This window comes from Pseudorca crassidens, chromosome 14, assembly GCF_039906515.1.
Source record: "Pseudorca crassidens isolate mPseCra1 chromosome 14, mPseCra1.hap1, whole genome shotgun sequence".
Classification (NCBI taxonomy): domain Eukaryota; kingdom Metazoa; phylum Chordata; class Mammalia; order Artiodactyla; family Delphinidae; genus Pseudorca; species Pseudorca crassidens.
In genome coordinates this window covers 38,005,148-38,027,992 of record NC_090309.1, presented here as the reverse complement: position 1 = coordinate 38,027,992, position 22,845 = coordinate 38,005,148, and the positions used below count along the sequence as shown (strand labels likewise).

The 22,845-nt window shown below is 35.4% G+C and overlaps 1 protein-coding gene across 1 annotated transcript in view; it reads right to left on the bottom strand.

Annotated features, from left to right (window-relative positions):
- WDPCP (WD repeat containing planar cell polarity effector) overlaps nucleotides 1–22,845 on the bottom strand; it is a 255,317-nt gene that overhangs the window by 68,961 nt on the left and 163,511 nt on the right. The window contains exons 13-14 of the mRNA XM_067703850.1: nucleotides 19,505–19,693; nucleotides 16,173–16,296 (exon numbers count right to left, since the gene is read on the bottom strand). Coding sequence (XP_067559951.1) covers nucleotides 16,173–16,296; nucleotides 19,505–19,693 — 313 coding nt within the window. The remainder of the gene's footprint in view (nucleotides 1–16,172; nucleotides 16,297–19,504; nucleotides 19,694–22,845) is intronic.

Here is a 22,845-nt window from a genome sequence, read left to right as displayed (position 1 = left end):
AAGAAAATATAAAAAGACCCAATCAAAAATGAAGATTTCAACAACTGAAACAAAAAAACAAAAACAAAACAAAAAACACTGGAAGAAATGAAAAGCAGCCTAAGTGATACAGAAGAACACAGAAGTGATCTGGAAGAAAGAATAATGGAAACCATCCCATCATAACAGCAAAAAGAAAAACGTATTTTTTAAAATAAAAACAGCTTAAAGGACCTCTGGGATAACATCAGGCATACCAACTTTTGCATTATAGGGGTCCCAGAAGAGAAGAGACAGAAAGGGGGTTGAAAATGTATTTAATGAAATAATGAGTGAAAACTTCCCAAGCCTGAAGAAGAAAACAGACATCCAGGTACAAGAAGAACAGAGTTGCAAACAAGATGAACTCAAATTGACCCACACTAAGACATATCATAATTAAAATGGCAAAAGTTAAAGAGATGACTCAAAAGGTAGCAAGAGTAAAACAAAGAGTCATACACAAGGGAAGCCCCATAAGGTTATCAGCTGATTTTTCTGCAGAAACTTTGGAGGACAGAAGGGCATGGCATGATATATTTAAAGTGCTGAAAGAGAAAAACCTGCAACCTAGGATACACTACCGAGCAAGATTATCATTTAAAATCTTAGGAGAGAGAAAGAAATATTCAGACAAGCAAAAACTAAAAGAATCCATCAATACTAAACCCACCCTAAAAGAAATGTTGAAGGGTCTTTTCTAAATGGAAAGGAAGTATGAATATATAGGAAAAGGGATCCCACTACGAAAGGCAGATATATAGTAAGGACTGAAGATCACTTAAATAAGCCAGTAAGTAGATTAAAAGACAAAAAATTATGAAAGCAACTATAACTATAGTAAACAGTTACGGGATAAGCATAAAGATGTAAAATGTAGGGGAGTGGAGAAAAAATGTAAATGTTCTAGAATGTGTTTGAACTTAAATGGCTACCAGTTTAAAACAAGTAGATATAATTTTGGGTGAACATATATGAAACTCATGTAACAACAAGTCAAAAACCTACAAAAGATACACAAAATACTTGAAAGGAAAAGAACTATACCAAGAAATAAAAGCATCAAACCACAAGGGAAGAAACAAAAATAAGAAGAAATGAACAGAGGAGAACTACAAAAACAACCAGAACACAATAATAAAGTGGCAATAAATACATACCTATCAATAATTACTTTAAATGTCAATGGACTAAATGCTCCAATCAAAAGACAAGGGTGACTGATCAGATTAAAAAAAAAAAACCCAAGACCCATTTATATGCTGCTTACAAGAGACTCACGTTAGAGCTAATGACACACATAGACAAAGTGAGAGGATGGGAAAAGATATTTCATGCACGTGAAAAAAAGAAGAAAGCGGGGTATAAATACTCATATCAGACAAAATAGACTTTAAAACAAAGTCTGTAACAAAAGACAAAATAAGGCATTATATAATGATAAAGGGATCAATATAAGAACAGTATATGACACTCAACATATATGTACCCAATACAGGAGCACATAAATATATACAGCAAATATTAGTACACATAAAGGGAGAAATTGACAATAATACAATAATAGTAGGGGATTTTATCACCCCACATACATCAATGGACAGATCACCCAGAGAGATAATTAATAAGGCAAAAGTGGTCTTAAATGACATTTTAAACCAGTTGAACTTAATATTTACAAGACATTCCATCCAAAATCAGTGGAATACACATTCTTTTCAAGTGCACATGGAACATTCTCCACAACAGATCACATGCTAGGCCAAAAAATAAGTCTCAATAAATTTAAGACATAAATTTTATCATGCATTTTTTCTGACAACAAGGTATTAAACTAGAACTCAGTTACAGAAAGAAAAAGGGAAAAGCACAAACACATGGAGACTAAACATCATGCTACTAAAAAGCCAATAGGTCAATGAAGACATGAAACAGGAAATCAGAAAATACAAGACAAATGAAAATGGAAATACAACTTTCCAAAATCTATGGGATGCAGCAAAAGGAGTTCTAAGAGGGAAGTTTAAAGTGATACCGGCCCACCTCAAGAAACAAGAAAAATCTCAAACCAACAACCTAACCTACCATCTAAAAGAATTAGAAAAAGAAGAACAAATGAAGCCAAAAGTCAGCAGAAGGAAGGAAATAATAAAGATCAGAGAGGAAATAAATAAAATGGGGGGGAAAAAAACAATGGAAAAGATCAATGAAATGAAGAGCTGTTTTTTTGAAAAGATAAACAAAATTGATAAACCATTTAGCCAGGCTCATCTAGAAGAAAAGAGATAAAACCCAAATAAACAAACTAAGAAATCAAGAAGGAGAAATAATAACCAACACAACAGGGATACAAAAAAAAAAATAAGAGAATACAATGAACAGCTACATGCCAACAAATTGGACAACTTAGAAAAAATAGACAAATTTCTGGAAACATACAACCTGCCAAGCCTGAATCAGGAAGAAACAAACAATCTGAAAGAACAAAACGATAACTAGTAGAGAAAGTGAATTTGTAATTAAAATAAAAACTTCCATCAAACAAAAATCCAAGACAAGGCAACTTCACAGGGGAATTCTACTGAACATGTAAAGAAGAGCTAATACCTATCCTTCTCAAACTATTCCAAAAAACTGAAGAGGAGCAAACAGTCCCAAATCCATTCTACAAGGCCAGCATTACCCTGATCCCTAAACAAAGACACAGCAAAAAAAGAAAATTACAGGCCAATATCGCTGATGAAGATAGATGCAAAAATTCTCAACAAAATATCAGCAAACTGAATCCAACAATATATAAAAAGGATCACACACCATGATCAAGTAGGATTTATTCCAGATATGCAAGGATGGTTCAATTTTCACAAATCAATGTGATTGATACTACATTAACAAAAGGAAGAATAAAAATCAAATGATCATCTCAATGGATGTGGAAAAAGCATTTGATAAAATTCAACATTCATATATGATAAAAACTCTCATCAACACTGAGAGAACAAATCTCAACAAAGGCAGTATATGATATACCCACAGCTAACATCATACTCTGTGATGAAAAGGTGAGAGCCTTTCCTCTAAAATCAGGACAGGGGATGCTCGCTCTCACCACTTCAATTTAACATAGGATTGGAAGTCCTAGCCACAGCAATCAGAGAAGAAAAAAACAAAGAAAAGGCATTCAGATTTGGAAGGGAAGAAGTAAAACTCACTATTTGCAGTTGACATGAAACTATATATAGAAAACCCTAAAGTCTCCACCTGACAACTAGTAGAGCCAAACAATGAATTTGGTAAAGTTGCTGGATACAAAATTAATATACAGGGCTTCCCTGGTGGCGCAGTGGTTGAGAGTCCGCCTGCCGATGCAGGGGACACGGGTTCGTGCCCCGGTCCAGGAAGATCCTACATGCCACGGAGCGGCTGGGCCCGTGAGCCATGGCTGCTGAGTCTGTGCGTCCAGAGCCTGTGCTCCGCAACGGGAGAGGCCACAGCAGTGAGAGGCCCGCGTACCACAAAAAATATATATATATATACAGAAATGTTTTGCATTTCTATACACTAACAATGAACTATTAGAAAGAGAAATTAAGAAAACAATCCCATTTACCATTGCATGAAAAAGAATAAAATATCTAGGAATAAATCTACTTAAGGAGGTTAAAGACCTGTACTTTTACTATAAGACATTGATGAAAGAAACTGAACTGAATACATACAGATGGCTAACAAGCACATGAAAAGATGCTCAATGTCACTAATCATTAGAGAAATGAAAATCAAAACCACAATGATATATAACCTCACACCTGTCAGAATGGCTATCATCAAAAGTAACAAGTTGGCAAGGATGTGGAGGAAAGGTACACTTTTGTGTACACTTTTGGTGGGAATGTAAATTGTTGCTGCCACTACAGAAAACAGTATGGAGGTTCCTCAAAAAACTAAAAAGAGAACTACCACATGATCCAGTGATTCCACTCCCGGGTATATATCTGGAAAACAACCCTAAATACTAATTTGAAGAGATACATGTACTCCAATGTTCAAAGCGGCGTTATTTACAATAGCCAAGATATGGAAGCAACCCAACTATCTGTCAACAGATGAATGGATAAAGATGTGGTGTACACACACACACACACACACACACACACACTGGAATATTACTCAGCCATAAAAAAGAATGTAATTCTGTAATTTGCAACAATGTGATGGACCTAGAGAGTGTATGCTTAGTGAAAGAAGTCAGACAGAGAAAGGCAAATACTGTATGTTATCACTTATATATAGAATCTAAAAAATAAAAGAAATGAATATATATAACAAAACAGAAACAGACTCAGATATAGAAAATAAACTAGTAGTTACCAGTGGGGAAAGGGGAGGTGGGAGGGGCAAAATAGGTGTATGGGATTAAGAGATACAAACTAGATAAGCAACAAGAATATATTATACAGCATGGGGAAATATAGCCATTATTTTATAATATCTTTAAAATGGAGTATAATCTATAAAAATATTGAATCATAACACTGTGCACATGAAATTAAACTGCAAATCAACTATACAGCAATAAATTAATTTTAAACAACTACAAAAAAATAAAACTACAAGGAAACCTCATTTAGTCCCATTTCCTCCCTCAAACCTAGCATAACTCTCCTATGAGTTTGACAATTTGGAATTTTGTTTGATTTGAAATGGAGGCATTTCCTTCTAAAACATGCATTCGCAATGAGACCAATATCACCTTCAAGGGCAAAAGTTTACTTCTTTAAAAAGATTTTAAAAATCTTGGGTATTACAACAGTCTGTGGGCCTCCAAAGTTTACCTCTACCTAAGAAATCTTATTACTTAGACTTTAACTTATCTTTTTAGGAAGAAATTAAATTTATTTAGTTAAAATGTATTTTTTCTCCTCGAGGTGGCAGTAATGAGGAAAAGTTGGGAAATACTGTTGTAAAAGTTCATTTAGTCCACCTTCATCTTATTAAACCTCTACAACACCATAATCAATAATAGCATTTATGGGTCCTTATTATGTGCCAGATTGTACCACATGCTCCTATTATAGGGATTATTATATTAATTCTAATAACATCCCAGTGTGGTAGGTACCATGATTATCCTTATTTATTGACACAAATCAAGAAACTGAAGTTAAGGAATGGTAAGAATGCCCATCTTCAAAATTCTCAGTTGCTTCCCTCTATACTGCACTGTCCCTCTATAGCAGTATACATCTCCTCTTTTATCAAATACCTCTAGAAAACAGGAACTCCTTACCTCGAGGTGATTCAGTTTCTAGTATAATGGTGAAGAGCATGGACTTTGAGGTCAGATGGACTCAAGTTAGGATTCTGGTCTGCCATATATTATATATAATTGTTATACAAGTTACTTAATCACTTTGAATATCCTCAGCTATAAAATAAGAATAATATATGCTTACATACTATGATGTGAGGATTAAATGTGATCATATTTATAAAGCCCCTAGCTTTTAACCTTTCACAAAATACAAATAGTCTGTGTGTGTGTGTGTGTGTGTGTGTGTGTGTAGGGAAATGTATGCAATAACCATTAGTAAAAAAGATATTAATATTAAAGCAGGTTGGAGAGAGAGGGTATATGGGAAATCTCTACACTTTCCTCTCGATTTTGCCATGAACTTAACTGCTCTAAACAATAAAGTTTATTATTTAAAAATTTTAAATAAGAAGAAAGAATTTACTACAACAAAAATTAAAGCAGCAAGGTGCCAAATTTCACCTATTTAATTTTCAGCGCTTTAAGATATTGATTATTTCAACTGTGGATATGATGACTAATTTGAAAAAATGGTGACAGGAACATTTGACAAAAATATATCAAGATCTTATAAATGTGAATAACTCTGACTTGGAAATTTCACTTACAGGAATTCATTCTCAGGAAATAATCAGATAAATGCACAAAAGTGTGTGTGTATGTGTGTGTGAGAATATACGTGAATATGACATTTATTACAGCATTGCTCATAGTAGCAAAAATCTGGAAATATTCCATGTCCATAGATAGGAGGATGGCTGAATAAATTATAGTGGTACATCTCTATAATGCATGATGTGGATCTATGTTTACTGACATGAAAAGAAGGCAATGATATTATATTGTGAAAGAAAATCATGTATTACTTATACAATCAGGAAGTTTATTTTGGAAAAAATGTAGCTTACTGTTCTAAACTATAATGACAATGTACAGTCCTGTGGATAAAGAGTTGAATTCATGGGGGACTTTAGGTTTAAACAACATTTATTTATAAAACCTATGAACTAAAAGACAAATACGTATCCTCTCAGAGCAACCACATGTGATCAGTGTGTTCACTAAACATTTCACCAAAGTAATGTCTTTTTTCCAGCCATTTCAACACTGCTGAGGCCCACATGCTAGCTTTCTAAGGAAAGCTAGTATTTGTTACCTCCCTAAAATTTAGATAGATGCTCCTTCTCCAGGTACTGACAAAACCCAAGCACCTCTTTCTATAAAATGTTATGAGATAGTTAATAAGAATCAGAATCTACAGCAAGCTGAATATTTTATTATTTGAACATGGTTATCAGTGGGGAAGGAAAGGGAAGTGGGGGGAATTAAAAAAAATAGGAAGTGAATGGTACTTATCCTGTCTACTCTAAAAGATGACAGATGGGGGCGAATACTTACTATAATTAGAAATAAGGTTATAACATCTGTTCATAGTTTTTTGAGTTAAGTTTAAATATACAATAAAAAAGAATTATTAACATTATGTCTATCCTTTATCAACTTTATCAAACATTTATCCTTTATCCTTTATCAAACATTTCACATAAAAGAATTATTAACATTATGTCTATCCTTTATCCTTTATCAAACATTTCACATAAAAGTAGACATATTCTGAAACTTATTTATTGAGGTTCATTTTTTATACTCTATCAAGGTCTTTCCTTGAGCTGTGAGACCTGCAGATGTAAACAATCTGCCTAATAAATTGTTGACTGTATCTTCCCTGCATCTCTCTTTTCAGACCTCAGCAGGTTAGAGTCTCTAACAAAGCCGAATTTCTCCTAGACTTAAGTCTTCATGAGTGTCAACAGCCAAGAATCATCATCACTCTCTTAATAGCCACAAGTTGCATACCATGTATGTCCTTCACTATCTGAGAAGACATCTTTGATTTTTGCCACATTGGTAAAGGCTCTCTTCACGCCACAGCTTTTTTAAAAGTAGCTGTAACTTTGTTACATGGTCCATGTTACACGTCCATATTCGTCTCTAGTACATACCAATTGCAGCTAGGTGCCATTTATTTAATGCAGTGAATGTGAATAAATCCCTTTATATAAATGCCATTTATTTAACGCAGTGAATGTGAAAGATCCCTTTCATCCGCCAAACTAGAGAGTAAGACTTCCTGACGAGAAGCATGAGGAGGCCGTCATTTGGGGCCAGTCTGGGGTTTGAGGTCAACAGCTGTCTTGATCAGAAGTGTCAGGCCTGCAGACACAGTTCACTCACTTATAAATGTGGCCTTTTACCCCGGCCCAGTAAATTACTCATTGAATAAGAGTAACAGAGAAGACAGTGGGAAGTTACATCCAAGAGAAAATGAGAATGACAAGCAGTTCTGAATAGAAAACTCAACTAGAATTTAGGCAGAAAGCAAATTTTGTACATCACAAATGAAAACAGTAATGACTAGAGTGAAAAAAGTCTTAAGATTCATCCATTCAATATGATGCCTAATAAGCAGACTATCCCTATTCTTAACTCCACCTCTATGACGAATCTAGTCTATTTCTCTCACACTGGACAAAAGAGAGTTCTTAAGGCCATTACAGTAATTCCAATAAAACAGAATGGTTATTATGGTGGCTTTTCAAATAATCATGATTTTCCTTTTAACAATGCAGTTTTTACCCATTTTGATTTTTAGACAAAAATCTGAGAGAGAATGTGAGCAATACAAGTAAAATCTAAGGACTTATTTCACTGGTATAGTCATATATAGGGAAGTGATGCTGAAAAGGAAAGCCATACTGCCAAATGCAACAGTTTGGATGCTTTGGGCCACATCCCTGGCTCATACCCCTGATTAACTACAAAAGGAGAACCTTGAGGAAGAAGAGCCAAGTGTGTCAAATTTGTTCATGAAACAGCCTTCAAGTTATTTGCATCTATCCTCAACAAATTTTGTTTGGTTTACCAATTTACTGATTAGTATCACAACTTTTTTTTCAAATCATCATTATGGTAGAAGGCCCCTCACCCTCTGGTGGGAATCTCAACTGCCCCTATGCCCAACCAGCCCTAACTGGGCCCACATGAAAACAAGCTCCTTGGTCTATAAAAGCACATTTATCTAGTTGCTTTCAGTTAAAGGCCTTAAGGTTTTGTCCTTGTTCCCTTCTGCTTATTTTCCCTTTTTGATCTTTGATCCTTTTCCTAAACAAAGGTCTGTTCATATATGTGTGAGTCACTTTCTAGAGTTAAACAATCTTTAAATCTAAGGACCATATCAAAGAAAGTAAAAGTCTCTTAGAAGGCCATCATAGTGAAGCAACTCTTAGGATTTTTTTCTTTAAAATTTCATGTACTCAATGATTACAACTATGTAAATAAATATGCATTTGAAAAAATGGCTTGGGCTTCCCTGGTGGCTCAGTGGTTGAGAGTCCGCCTGCCGATGCAGGGGACACAGGTTCGTGCCCCGGTCTGGGAAGATCCCACATGCCGCGGAGCGGCTGGGCCCGTGAGCCATGGCCGCTGAGCCTGCGCGTCCGGAGCATGTGCTCCGCAACGGGAGAGGCCACAACAGTGAGAGGCCCGCTTACTGCAAAAGAAAAAGATAAAACGGCTAAAAGAAAAACAATGAAGAAAAAGTTGTGTGAGTATAGTCATGGATCCTCATTTGTTAAAAACATCTTGGGACTGTGGCTTACTTTGTGGGAAAAATGTTAATTACTAATTTAATTTCATTAATGGTTATAGAGCTATTCAGATCTTCTATTTTTTTCTTTCAGTTTTGGTTATTTTTATTTTTCTAAGAAATTCTCCATTTCACCTAATTTTTCAAGTTTGTTGTTCATAGTGTTCCCTTTATTTTAATTTTTTAAAATCTCTGACATGTCTATCATTAGGTCCCTTTTAGTATATCCCTAATATTGTTCATTATTTTCTGTTTTACCAATCTTGTCAAAGAACAAATGCTTAGCTTTATTAATCCTCTTTTATAAGTTTTTGTTACATTAATTTCTGAGCATATATTATTTCCTTCCTTCTACTTTTTGTAGGTGTATTTTGCTAATATTTTTTGAATTTCTTAAATTGCATGGTGCTTTTTTAAAAAAATTGAAGTATAATTGCTATAGTGATTTGATATCTCTATACATTACAAAATGATCACTGCAATTAGTTACAATCTGTCACCATATGAAGTTATTATAATATTATTGACTATATTCCTCATGCTGTGTATTTCATCCCTGTGACTCATTTATTTTGTAACTGGAAGTCTGTACCTCTTACTTTCCCTCATCTATTTTACTCATCCCCACCACTCATCTCCCCTCTGGCCACCACATGTTTGTTCTCCGAATCGATGAGTCTGTTTCTGTTTTGTTGTTTGTTCATTTGTTTTGTTTTTATGTTCCACATATAAGTGAAATCATACAGTATTTGTCTTTCTCTGTCTGACTTATTTCACTTACCATAATACCCTCTAGGTCCATCCATGTTGTTTCAAATGGCAAGATTTCATTCGTTTTTATGACTAATAGTCCATTGTATTAATATAGACCACATCTTTTTTACCCATTCATCTGTCAGTGGACACTTAGTTTGCTTCCATATCTTGGCTATTATAAATAATGTTTTAAATTGCATGGTTCTTTAATTTTGAGCCTTTCTTCTTTTCTAATACAAACATTTAAAGCTATATATTTCCCTTATAACTCTGCCTCAGAACTTACCTCTGAATTTCTCATTCAAACTCAACATGTTCAAAACCAATCTCTTGACCTTTTCCCACTACCTATTCTTTCTGCAGTTTTACTGGCCTTCTCAATGCAACTCCATTTTTCCAGTTGCTGAGATCCAAACACTTCAAGTCATCCTTACCTTCTCTTTCTATCATATGCTTCATCCAGTCTGTGAGCAAATGCTATTAGCCAAACCTTCAATATGTCCAAAATCCAAGCACTCTATCCTCATCCCTCTTACTACCAATCTGTTTTAAATGGTCACCATTTCTCACTCAATTATTGCAACAGCCTCCCAAATGCTCTCCTTGCTCTTGGCCTTCAAAGGTCTATTCTCAACATAGCAACTGAGTGATTCATTCACTAGTTGGTCCAAATCATCTACTGACTTGCCCTATTATTCAAGAGAAAAATCCCAGTTCCTTACAACAGCCAACAAAAGTCCTATATAACCGAGCCACCTGCTAGACCTCTGACCCAAGCTCTTATTATTCTGCCTCTCATTCACTGCTCCAGCCAAAGTGCTGGGATTTAACTCATATTTCACCTTCTTAGGGAGGCCTCACCACCCAATGCTCCCTAGTTCCTGTCCTTGCTTTGCTCTTCTTCAAGGTATGCATCATTACTTAACATTCTATATATTCTACCTACTTATTTACATAATGTTTCCTTCACTAACTGTAAACTTTATGATGCCATGGATTTTTGTGTGTGTGTCTGTTTTGTTCATTGCTATATTCTAGCTCTAACAATAGTGCCTGTTCATATTCTCTATTTCCTTAATTATACTTTGTTCACTTAATCTATCAATTACCACACAAAGGGAATTAAAATTTCTAACTATGAAAGTGGATTTGTCAATTTTTATTTTATGTGTACTCAAGCTATATTATACACATTTAGAATTGTTATATCTTACTGGTAAATTGATTCTTCTGTTGATATTGATCTCTATTAATCTGTACTACTGATTTTGCTTTAAAGACTATTTATATAACATTATTAGGTCTCTTTTGGTATTGACTTAGTATAATTTTTTTCCATTCTCTAGCTTTTAAACTTTCTATGTGTTAGGTGTCTCTTGTAAAAACGTAGAAAAAACTGTTTCAACAATCTCTGCGAATGAAAATTTTAACCTACTTAAATTGACAATGATTATTGATTTTTAAAATTCATTTCTACTACCTCATTGTGTTTTCTGTTTTTCATCTTTTTTTATGTTTCTTCCCCCTGCATGCTGCACCCTCCCCCAATTCTTGCCTTCTTTGGGGTTGAATTTTTTTTCCTTATCCAACATTTTCACTCTATTTGTTTGACAAGTATACACTCTATTTCTATTCTTTCAGTGATTACCCTAGAAATTCTACCGTGTATCTTTTACTGAATAAAATCTGGTATTAATAAGTATCTCTACCTTCCTCTTGAAAAGTCAAGAACCTTAGAATGCTTTAACTTCTTCACTTCTCTTCTGATTTATATGTTGTCATTGTCCAGGATTCTAATCTTAATTTAACCACCTGCATTAGACATTAGTGGTTATGTTTTACATGATCCATTTTTGTTTAAGTTCCCACAAGTTTAACATTATTTTTGTCCACCACTCCTTCTTGCATCTCATACCTTCCTTCCTTTTAGTTCTCTCAAGGAAGATGTTGCCCTTCAAGGGTCCTAGATTGATGTGGGGATCTCTGATCCAGTCTCCCACTCTGCTTGAGCCCTAGGCTTTGTCTCCAACCCTCTGAGTACACAGCCTTTATAAATCAAACACCTCACTGCCAGGTGCCAGCAGATGCCCTCAAGGCAAACTTTGACTTTGCTTATTCTTGTGGAATCAAGCATCCTTGTCATTTCAACTTCTGAGTGTTTCCCTTAGTTTCCTGCCAGCTCTACCAGGCTTTAAACAAATATTTTAAATATATTATCCATTAAATAGATGATCTGACCAGGAAGTTTTTCTGTGTATATCATTCTGTCTTATTCTCTAAATATTTGTAGGTAGCAGTTTTAGTATTTTTGTTTTTTGTATTGGTTTCATATAATTGTTTTATTTACTGTGTATGCTCCATTAGTAAAAAGTAAAATTTAAAAAGCCATTTAAAAGTCAAAGTGGTTAACAATTTCTTTTTGCCTAACATATATATTTTTCATAAGCCAAGAGCCATTTCTAAAAGACTACCTTTTGTTTTCTGAATTCTAAGTGTAAATATTGACTCCAACATAATACATATTATCCTCCAATATATTATACAAATTTTCAAACATCCAGGAAAGTGAAAATAATATATATATTTTTTTACCACCTAGATTCTATCATCATTTTACAACATTGTTTTATCACATATCTATTCATCTCCCTTTCTATCCATCAGTTCATCTTATTTTTTTGTTGCAGTGCCAAGGAAAATGCAGACATCAGTACATTTCCCCACAAATATTTTATAAACATGATATTTTTATTTCTAGGCAATAAAGCTCCCTGTCCCAAGATTTTGCATACTATTTTATAAGCATTTTAAAAATATGATTTTCTGTGCCATAATCACATAATAATATTTGAGTCGGAAAACAACAGTCTTATAGTTAAGAGGGGAAATAAGTAAAATTAACTATTAATCCTTTATAACATATTTCCATGTTAGTAAAATAAGCTTCATATGTGGCACATTCACTGAAATGTTTGCCCTTTTATTTCATCAATATTTAGGAGTTCCTCTTATAGTTTCTATTTACTTATAATGAAAAGCTCTTGTTAATACTTTCCTATTTTGTTTTTAACATCTTTATTGGAGTATAATTGCTTTACAATGGTGTGGTAGTTTCTGCTGTATAACAAAGTGAATCAGCTATACATATATCCCCATATCACCTCCCTCTTGCATCTCCCTCCCACGCTCCCTATCCCACCCCTCTAGGTGGACACAAAGCACCGAGCTGATCTCTTTGTGCTATGCGGCTGCTTCCCACTAGCTATTTTACATTTGGTAGTGTATATATGTCAATGCCACTCTCTCACTTTGTCCCAGCTTGCCCTTCCCCCTCCCTGTGTCCTCAAGTCCATTCTCTACGTCTGCGTCTTTATTCCTGTCCTGCCCCTAGGTTCTTCAGAACCATTTTTTTTTAGATTCCATATATATGTGTTAGCATATGGTATTTGTTTTTCTCTTTCTGACTTACTTCACTCTGTATGACAGACTCTAGATCCATCCACCTCTCTACAAATAACTCCATTTCTTTTTATGGCTGAGTAAGATTCCATTAATACTTCCCTATTCAGTAGTTCTGGAGGACTGTTCAATTTTATGGAAGCAGAGAGGTGAACAATCACCTTCTGAACTTAGTTTAGGCAAATCTGCATCTTCCTTCTATGATACTGTGATTTATAATAAGAAATATGTATATTAGATCTTTGTACTGTTTGTGACAAAGGAGCTCCCTGGAACTTCCTAAGTGACAAGGAGCCAAAAAGGTGAAAGGAAAGTCTTTTGTAATTCATAACAATCCCATTTCAACCATACCTGAGTTTAGGTTAATGAGGTGACTTTCTGAAAGCCTCTACAGATGGGGGCTGGTTGTCAGGGAAACCAACCACATGATTAGAGGGTTAGAACTTCAGTCTCACTCCTGGACTTCTTGGGAGGAGGGAGGAAAGGGGAGCCGGAGGTTGAATTAATCACCAATGGTCAGTAATTTAATCAATCATGCCTATGTAATGGAGCCTCCATAAATACTCAAAAGGAGAAGATTCAGAGAGCTTCTGGATTGGTGAATATATGGAGGGGCTGGGAAGGTGCTGCACTTGGAGAGGGCACAGAGGCTTCGAGTCCTTTCCCATATAACTTGCCTTATGCATCTCTTCATCTGGCTGTTTTATTTGTATCCTTTAAAATATCAGCAATAGGGGCTTCCCTGGTGGCACAGTGGTTAAGAATCCGCCTGCCAATGCACGGGACAGGGGTTCAAGCCCTGGTCTGGGAAGATCCCACATGCCGCGGAGCAACAAAGCCAGTGTGCCACAACTACTGAGCCTGTGTTCTAGAGCCCGCAAGCCACGGCTACGAGCCCACATGCCACAACCACTGAGCCTGTGCTCTAGAGCCCGTGAGCCACAACTACTGAAGCCCGTGAGCCACAACTACTGAAGCCTGTGCGCCTAGAGCCCCTGCTCTGCAACAAGATACCGCAATGAGAAGCCCGTGCACCGCAATGAAGAGTAGCCCCACCAGGGAAGCCCCGCCATATACTTTTTGATATTAAAATCAATATAATATTTTATTCTTTTTCTAATCAGGACTCAAGCAATCTGAGTCCTCAGCTTAAGCAGTGGGTGGTCTTAGGTATATCCCTATTCTGCATGGTGCCTCTTTCTTTCATCTTTAATTTAAAATTCTTTATGATGATCTTTACTGTTTAGGACTTATTCCATTATCTAATAACTTTTTTTAGAGTATTAAAATACTGGCTAGCCAAGTACAGAGGGTAATGCAATTCTAGTACTTCACAAATACAGAAAAGTATTTGCCCTTTTTCTCTTCCCTTAAGCAGAACTTCTTGGCAGCAGATTAAACAAAAGGATGGTTCCAACTTAAGCTATCTCATTCAATTTCTTCTACACTTAACGTTCCTTTTTTCATAATGCCGTGTATAGCCTACTGTCAAAAGAACTACTAAACATTCATTATAATTGAAATAGTAGAAAGCATGCAAAAAAGGAAATATGAAAAACCTAGTATACCCTAAGAGAAAACATTCAATTCCAGATGTAACCACACAGAAAAGTTAGAGTCTGTGTGGTTACATCAGTACTACATCAGTCCCAGTATTTCTGTCATGTCTATGTATATGACTATACATAGAACACTGCCTCATTTAGGGTGAAGAATCTTTTAGAATATACTAAAATCGTTCAGATAAAAAGGCAATATTCAATTATAGGTCATAACTCATGCAATATATTAACATCTCTCAGCTTCTATAAAGACTGTTTTCCAAAGGTTTCACTGTTGGGTAGAGATCAAAGTGCCACTTTATAAATAGTTTACTCATTTGTCAATTGATAATACCTCCTTAGCAGGGTTGTTCTGAGGAAAAAAAGGGGAGACTATACATGAAATTGCTTGAGTTAAAAAGAACTACAACAGCTAGGTTATACTGTAAGTAAAATGAAAACTCTAAATTCAACTCAATGTAATTTATGGTACATGAAACTGAAAATTCTATTACTTTCTATTATAAAATATATATAAAAGTACACAAAAAGTATACTTTCAGCTAAAAGAATAATAATTTTTATTGGACCCTGATATATACCCCACTTAAGAAATGGAACATTACTAATACCTTGGTGGCTCCATGGGCTTGTTCTTCTCATATTTCTCTTAACCCATTCCACAATATCCTAAATTTTGTTATACTCACTTCTTTGCTTTTACTTCTAGCATTGACATATTCAGATGTATCCCTAAAGTAACTAACTAGCTAGTTATCTATCTATCCATCCATCCATCCATCTCTATCCATCCATTCATCTTCCATCCATTTTTTGAACTTTATATATAGAGAAATGCTATATGTACTTGTCCTTCAACTTCTGCAGTATCTGTCTCAGAGTAACTTCTTGACATTATCTAATTTTTCACATAATCCATAAGATTAAAAGAATTAAAGGAAATTAAAGCAGAGAAAATGAGGCACAGTGAAGCTAGCAACTTGCCACCTTGTATAGGAAGACAATGAGCAAATCTCTCTACAGTAATTCTGAAAGTAAAGCAGACCTGTGACTGTCTTAGAACTTTATAGCACATTCATTTTAGCTGCAATTAAAATAAACATTTCTCTGTTGTTAAGAGTACAATTAATATTTTAAAATTCACTTTACATAGCTGGTATTTTTTGCTTTTGTATTAAAGGGGCAATTATATTAAAGTGTAGTAATGATGTAAAAGCCCTCAACAATATTCCAATATAGTCCTTAATAGAAAACAAGAACGAATTAAATAAAGAATATCAAGAGCCAATTTCTTTTTCTCTTAGGGGACAGACTATTAAAAAAGATATAGCCATATTATGGAATATTCTAATTAAAGAAGATGGCTCCTTGAATAGGTAATTAGTCTGACACTAATTAATCCAAAGATATCATTCACCTGAGTAAGTGGTGGAAGAATCTCCTTGCATATTTGCTGATTTGGTCTCTGTATTCCAATATAGTTGTATCCAGGAGTGGTCTTGTTGGAGCATAGAAGGTTCCAAGGCTTGCCTCAAGCTGTGCTGTGGAATTCAAACATAGCAGCACTAAAACAAGTGAAACTCCTTCAATTACAACAGAATACTCATGTTTGCAGTCAGTCAGGTTTTGCAAACTTGGATGAAATGTGAGCTTGTTGCAGGAAAGATGAAATTAAAATATGACAGCTGATACAAAAACAAACCTGTGTATAAACTTTCACTTGAAGCAAAGCTGACAATGACTCTGAGCAACAAAAAGCTGTCAAAACTGAAGAAATCCATAATGAATCAACCTCTCACCACAAATGGGTAATTAAAACAGTGACTCATCAGAGTAACACAGTTTGAACTAGTATTTCCAGTAAAATCAACTCACAGTGTGCTCAACATTTACTCTTTAGGTGGAAGGAACAAACTAGCCTTTCTGCATTAGGCATTGAAATCAGTATTAGAAATGTTTAAAAAAATAATACAAATAAAAATATCCTGATTGGAGTAATAATATCTCTCTATTACAACTTTAGAGAAAGACTGAAATTCCCTATACCTTCCTTAAATCCTGTCCTGAACAACAAGATTGTTGGTTTTGTCCAAGTGTGAAAGTTAACACACCCCTGGGAGGTATGTTAATCTGCTTTGGTCAACTGACACCCTCCTAGGAAGGAAGGATTGGAGAGCAGGTTTTGATAAGCCAAAGGGCTAGTGATTGGGAGAAAACAGCACATTTTGCCTAATTTACACTTTTACCAAGACATGCCAATGGGGTTGTGTTTCCTCCAAGAAATACCTGGAAAATATATAATTACCATAATGGTGAGAGTTGTATGAGAATACAGTTCACAGTAAGACTCCACTGATTTTTATGCTACTAGCATTAGGTTGAATGAACAATTCCTTATTTAGCAAAACTCTTTAATTTTAAGCATATCTGGGTTTGAAAGTATTGCATACCTCATCAGAGTAATTGCTATGGACTTGGCTAAGCTGTTAGCTATTTCTTTTTTTAATCTCAAATCTAGACAGTAAAGTAAGATGAACTTTAGTGGTATTTTCTTTCAAAGCAGCAGTCAATTTAGATTAAAATTGAATACAGCAATGCCATTGTGAAAGCAAGCCAGATTCTCTTGCCATTGCTTGTTTTCTTGACAGCATGTTCCGTACATCTGAAATGTTTGAGCCTACATGGAATACTCGTAGGTCTCAGCACAGTTATAGATTCATTAGATAGCCCAGCTTGATGTTTAAGGCAGAAATGAAGATCTCAAAGACAACCACAGCACAGCTACAAATAAAAGAGCTCACTGGGTTCCACTAATAAGAGGAAAACAAATTACCATGTCAAATTTGTTAGATTCAGATAGAATAAATCTCAATAGAGAAGAATTGTAAATGTTTTAGAAATGTGTTTTGCAGTTACTTGGGGGAAAATGCATATACCTGCTTAAAATGTACATATTCTGATAACCCAGCATCATGCAAGCATTTTATTTTAATAGCCTAGTATATCATACAAGTTTTTTATTTCCCTATCCACCCAATATGGTTCCTTGATAATATCCTTTATTAAGGCGGGAATCTGATAATACCCATTTGTGAATTCCCTAATAATCTTTCTTACTACACAGGGATCTTACAACACAAATTCACTAAGGTGCTAGCAATTTCTCAGTCTCCTAAGAGTCAATATTTTATCTTCTTATTTCAACTGTAAGTTTAGAGTATCTTGCATGGATTATGTGTACCAGACTTTCTTTAGGGACCCTGCTACTTTTTTTTTCCTCTGCTATCTACCCAACCTGAAGAGTGTACCAATACTAATAAATAATTACTTGAGATAACTCTGCAGGTAGAAATATTACAGTAATCCTAGAACCCTAAAATTTTGAAGTTATAATCTTCTTTTTATTTTTAACTAATATTCATTGAGTACCTACTGTGGGCCAAGCACTGTGCTATGCATTTTCTCATTGCAGAAGTACTGGAATCTCCGTAGATGTGTTGGACTACCTCCAAAAAGCACATTCAATTAACATTAAATAAATATTTATTGTGGGCCTCCTATGAGTTGGGGCCAAGTCTCATGATGCAGACTTCTTGAAAGAACATGTTCTTGCTGATTATTCTTCTCTAAAATTAGTAAAATGAAGGTTATGTACAGAATACTATCTAAACAATTTGTTTACTTTGGAAACGTAATAAAATGGAATAAGAAAATCTATAAACGTGGAAAGAAAATAGTGGGGAAGCAAAGCTCTCCAGTAAAGGCCTTTTGACATATTCCCTGTTTTCCTTACCTTGTAAATCACATACAGAAAGTTTCTCATTGGCCATTATTTCCCACTGTTAATATCAATGCTTATTACAAACATTTGAAATAAAGATATGAATGCAAGAATGTTTAGATGCATTTTACATTAAGTAAATAAATTACTCATAATAAAAATAACATACACTGGATAACTGGCAAATATAAAAATTGATTTCATTATTGTATGTGGCACATATTTTTTTTTTCTTTTTTGTTAACAGTGCCTTGTCTCTCTTTGACAATAAACATCTGAGATCCTATGGGCAAAATAACTTATTAGGAGAAGGTTGGGAAATCCAAGCATGCAGAAGGGAGAGGGGTATCAGAACTCTAAGTTAGAATGAAAACAAGAAGGAACAGCCTGGGCTGCAATTCACACACACACACACACACACACACACACACACACACACACACACACACACACACAATCAGTGGTAAGGTCTACTGTCTGGACAAAGAACTCGGGATGTGAAAGAAAAATACTGATGTCTAAAGTAAAGGAGAAATAAGGACTTTGTTTAGGGCCCTTTGTCTTCCAAACCCTACAGAGTACATGAAATTTCTCATCAAAGTTTGAAATCTGAGCATATTCTACACATGAACTTAGTCTGAAATATACAGTGACTTCATTGTGAGTTTCAACATAGGTATATACAGAAAAGTTATTACGTTGACCAGTACTATACAGTAAGTACTGTATGGAAGTAATTATTTGATACCTCATTTTGTCAGTTTAATAGGGCATTAACATTTTTGTCTTCTAATCTCCAGTAACATGACTTCAAAACATCCTCAAAAAACTACTGACAATAAAATGTACTTCATGAACTAACACACCATTGTAAAGCAATTATACCCCAATAAAGATGGTAAAAAAAAAAAAAAAATGTACTTCATGTATATACAAAACCCATTTATGAAATATATTTTAAGTCTGACCTTCTCTCTCTGGAGTGAGCTTTTGTCTAAGAAGATGGTTTACGATGGCAGTCATGCTGATAAAGCACTGGTAGCCCAGAGTGTCCCAGTTCATACTATTCAGGATGTTTATTGCCTCATAGATCTCATCACAGTGAATGTACTGGAAGATGATGTCTACCAGGCCCAGCTGTCCTTGTGTGAAGATACCTGTCACAGAAAAATATAAAATCAAGTGAATCTTTTAAAAATAAGAAGTAGGACTTCCCTGGTGGTCCAGTGGCTATGACTCCATGCTCCCAATGCAGGGGGGCCAGGTTCAATCCCTGGTCAGGGAACTAGATCCCACATGCCGCAACTAAAGATCCCGCATGCCACAACTAGGGACCCCGTGTGCAACAACTGAAGATCCCACATGCCACAACTAAAGATCCCAGATGCCACAACTAAAGATCCTGCATGCCACAATGAAGATCCCACAAGCGGCAGCTAAGACCCGGTGCAGCCAAATAGATAAATAAATAAAAAGTAGACGGCTTCCCTGGTGGCGCAGTGGTTGAGAGTCTGCCTGCCGATTCAGGGGACACGGGTTCATGCCCTGGTCCGGGAAGATACCACATGCCGCGGAACGGCTGGGCCCGTGGGCTATGGCCGCTGAGCCTGCGCGTCCGGAGCCTGTGCTCCGCAACAGGAGAGGCCACAACAGTGAGAGGCCCGTGTACCACAAAAAAATAAATAAAATAAATAAAATAAAAAGTAGAATAACAAAAACAGATTTAAATTTTCTACAAAGGAAAAATCCAGTGATCATTTCTTGCATAAAGTGCTAGAAATATGGGATTTGGGGGGGGCAAGAGTAATATGGCACTGTGGTTAAATCTTTAAATACCACCTACCAACTCCATCTAGCTTAGGCTTACCATTCAGCACATATTAACTAATTTATAATCAAACTGTTCAGACTAAAAATGAAAAAACCTGAGAACTTTTAGGTAAATCACAATAGCTAATTTAATTTTTCCCATCTGTCATTTAGGCCTCAGTTGTATATATTTAGAGATAATTTTGATGTAACACAATTCTTATTGACCAGCTTAATTAGTTCTAAGTTGCACCTGGTCTTCAGCCCCATGTACTTGGGGGTCAAAAAGTACAAATATCCATGACAAATATAATGTGACTATATAAACATTTTTAGGACTGTTTTATTAATGGGTGCTCTAAATTGATAGCTTCTTCACAGATACCACATACCAATTTATTTTAAATTGGCACTGAGATTATTCTCTTCTATTATTAGTAATTATTAGTAAGAAATTATCAGGATTAATCCTGTTATTGATCCACTTTCACAACTAAGATCTACTATAAAATATCTTAGAACAACATAAACACATTTGCCTACCCTTTTAAAATGAAAGAAAATCCACTTCTAAGCTTAGAGAAGCAAGAGCACAAAACAAAGGGGGGTGGACTCTGTTCTAGTTTTATCTTATCTTTTAAATATGGCTGATCTCATTTGAAGCTAACAATTTCTGTGTAATTAAGTGACAATAAGTATTAGTGCTTTTAAGGAGTTCGGGTTTTTTTTTAATCTTTAAAAAGTAGCTATCTGTAAAATCTTTTTCCTTCCACAAATGTTTACTGATTTGAGTGAAACTACAAAAACTTCTCAATACAAATAATCATAAAGCTAAATGAGAAAACGTATGTGAAATTATTTGGAATCTGTGAAGTATATAAAATAAAAACAGGGAAACAAAGATAAAAAATAGCAAACTTTGCTTCTGAAATTATGCAAGCTAGAGACAACAGTAGGGCTTTAAAAAATGCTGAGAGATAAAAATGAATTAGCCTAGAATTCTATAATTTTATAACAAAGCATTGAAAATTCATGAAGAAAAAACATTCTTTTTTTTTTTTTGCGGTACACGGGCCTCTCACTGTTGTGGCCTCTCCCGTTGCGGAGCACAGGCTCCGGGCGTGCAGGCTCAGCGGCCATGGCTCACAGGCCCAGCCGCTCCGCGGTATGTGGGATCCTCCCGGACCGGGGCACGAACCCGTGTCCCCTGCATCAGCAGGCGGACTCTCAACCACTGCGCCACCATGGAAGCCCCAGAAAAAACATTCTTAATAACAGAGCTCTAAAACAATAAAGCAAAAACTATCAAACTAAAAGGAGAGAAAGTCAAATCTACAATTATCATTGGAGATTTCAGCACTTCTCTCTGATTAGTTGAAAAAACCTATAAACAAAATCTGTAAATATAGAAAACACTTGAAAAACATCAGTAAATTTGACCTAATTGACATCTATACAACGCTTCACCCAACAACAGCAGAATACACATTCTTTTTAAGTGCACATATAACACCAACCAAGATGGAGCATATTCTGGGAGATAAAACAAGCCTCAATAAATTTAAATGCTTTGAAAGTATACAGAATAGGTTCCCAGACCACAATAGAACTAAATTAGATATCAAAACAGAAAGATATCTGGATGACTTTTAGTGTCTAAGGATTTATACACCAAGATTTTCAAGGGAGAAAATATTCCCCTTATATCCTCAGTGTGCTGGTAAATCTAAGTGATGTAAATACTCCCACCATGGCTGATTTCAAGCACTAATGTGATGTCATGGAACAAGTGATGCACCACTGCACACTGTTATGTAATATTTCTACCAAACAGATAAAATAAGTGTAAATAACCTTAAGGGTATAGATAATAGCAAAATGTAGTAAAATAACTAGGAAGTGGGAAAAAAAGAAATATATCTGGAAAATCTTTAAATATTTAGAAATTAATCAACACTGTTCTAAATAACCTATGGGTCAAAGAAGAAAACATGAATTAGAAAATATTTTGAAATGAATAAAAATAAAAATATAACATCAAAAGTTGTGAGATGTAGCTGTGGTTATAGTATTACTTAGAGGGAAATTACCAGCATTAAATATTCAATTACAAAAGAAAAAGGGTCTGAAATCAACAATCCAAGCTTCTACATTAAGAACCTAGAGAAAGAAGAGCAAATTAGACCTAAAATAAAATAGGAGATAATGAAAATATGAAAATAAATAATAGAGAAAGTCAATGAACACAAAAGCTGGTTCTCTGAAACAATTTGTAAAATTGACCAACTTCTGGGGCTTCCCTGGTGGCGCAGTGGTTGAGAGTCCACCTGCCGATGTAGGGGACATGGGTTCGTGCCCCGGTCCGGGAAGATCCCACATGCCGTGGAGCGACTGGGCCCGTGAGCCATGGCCGCTGAGCCTGCGCGTCCGGAGCCTGTGCTCCGCAACGGGAGAGGCCACAACAGTGAGAGGCCCACGTACCGCAAAAAAAAAAAAAAAA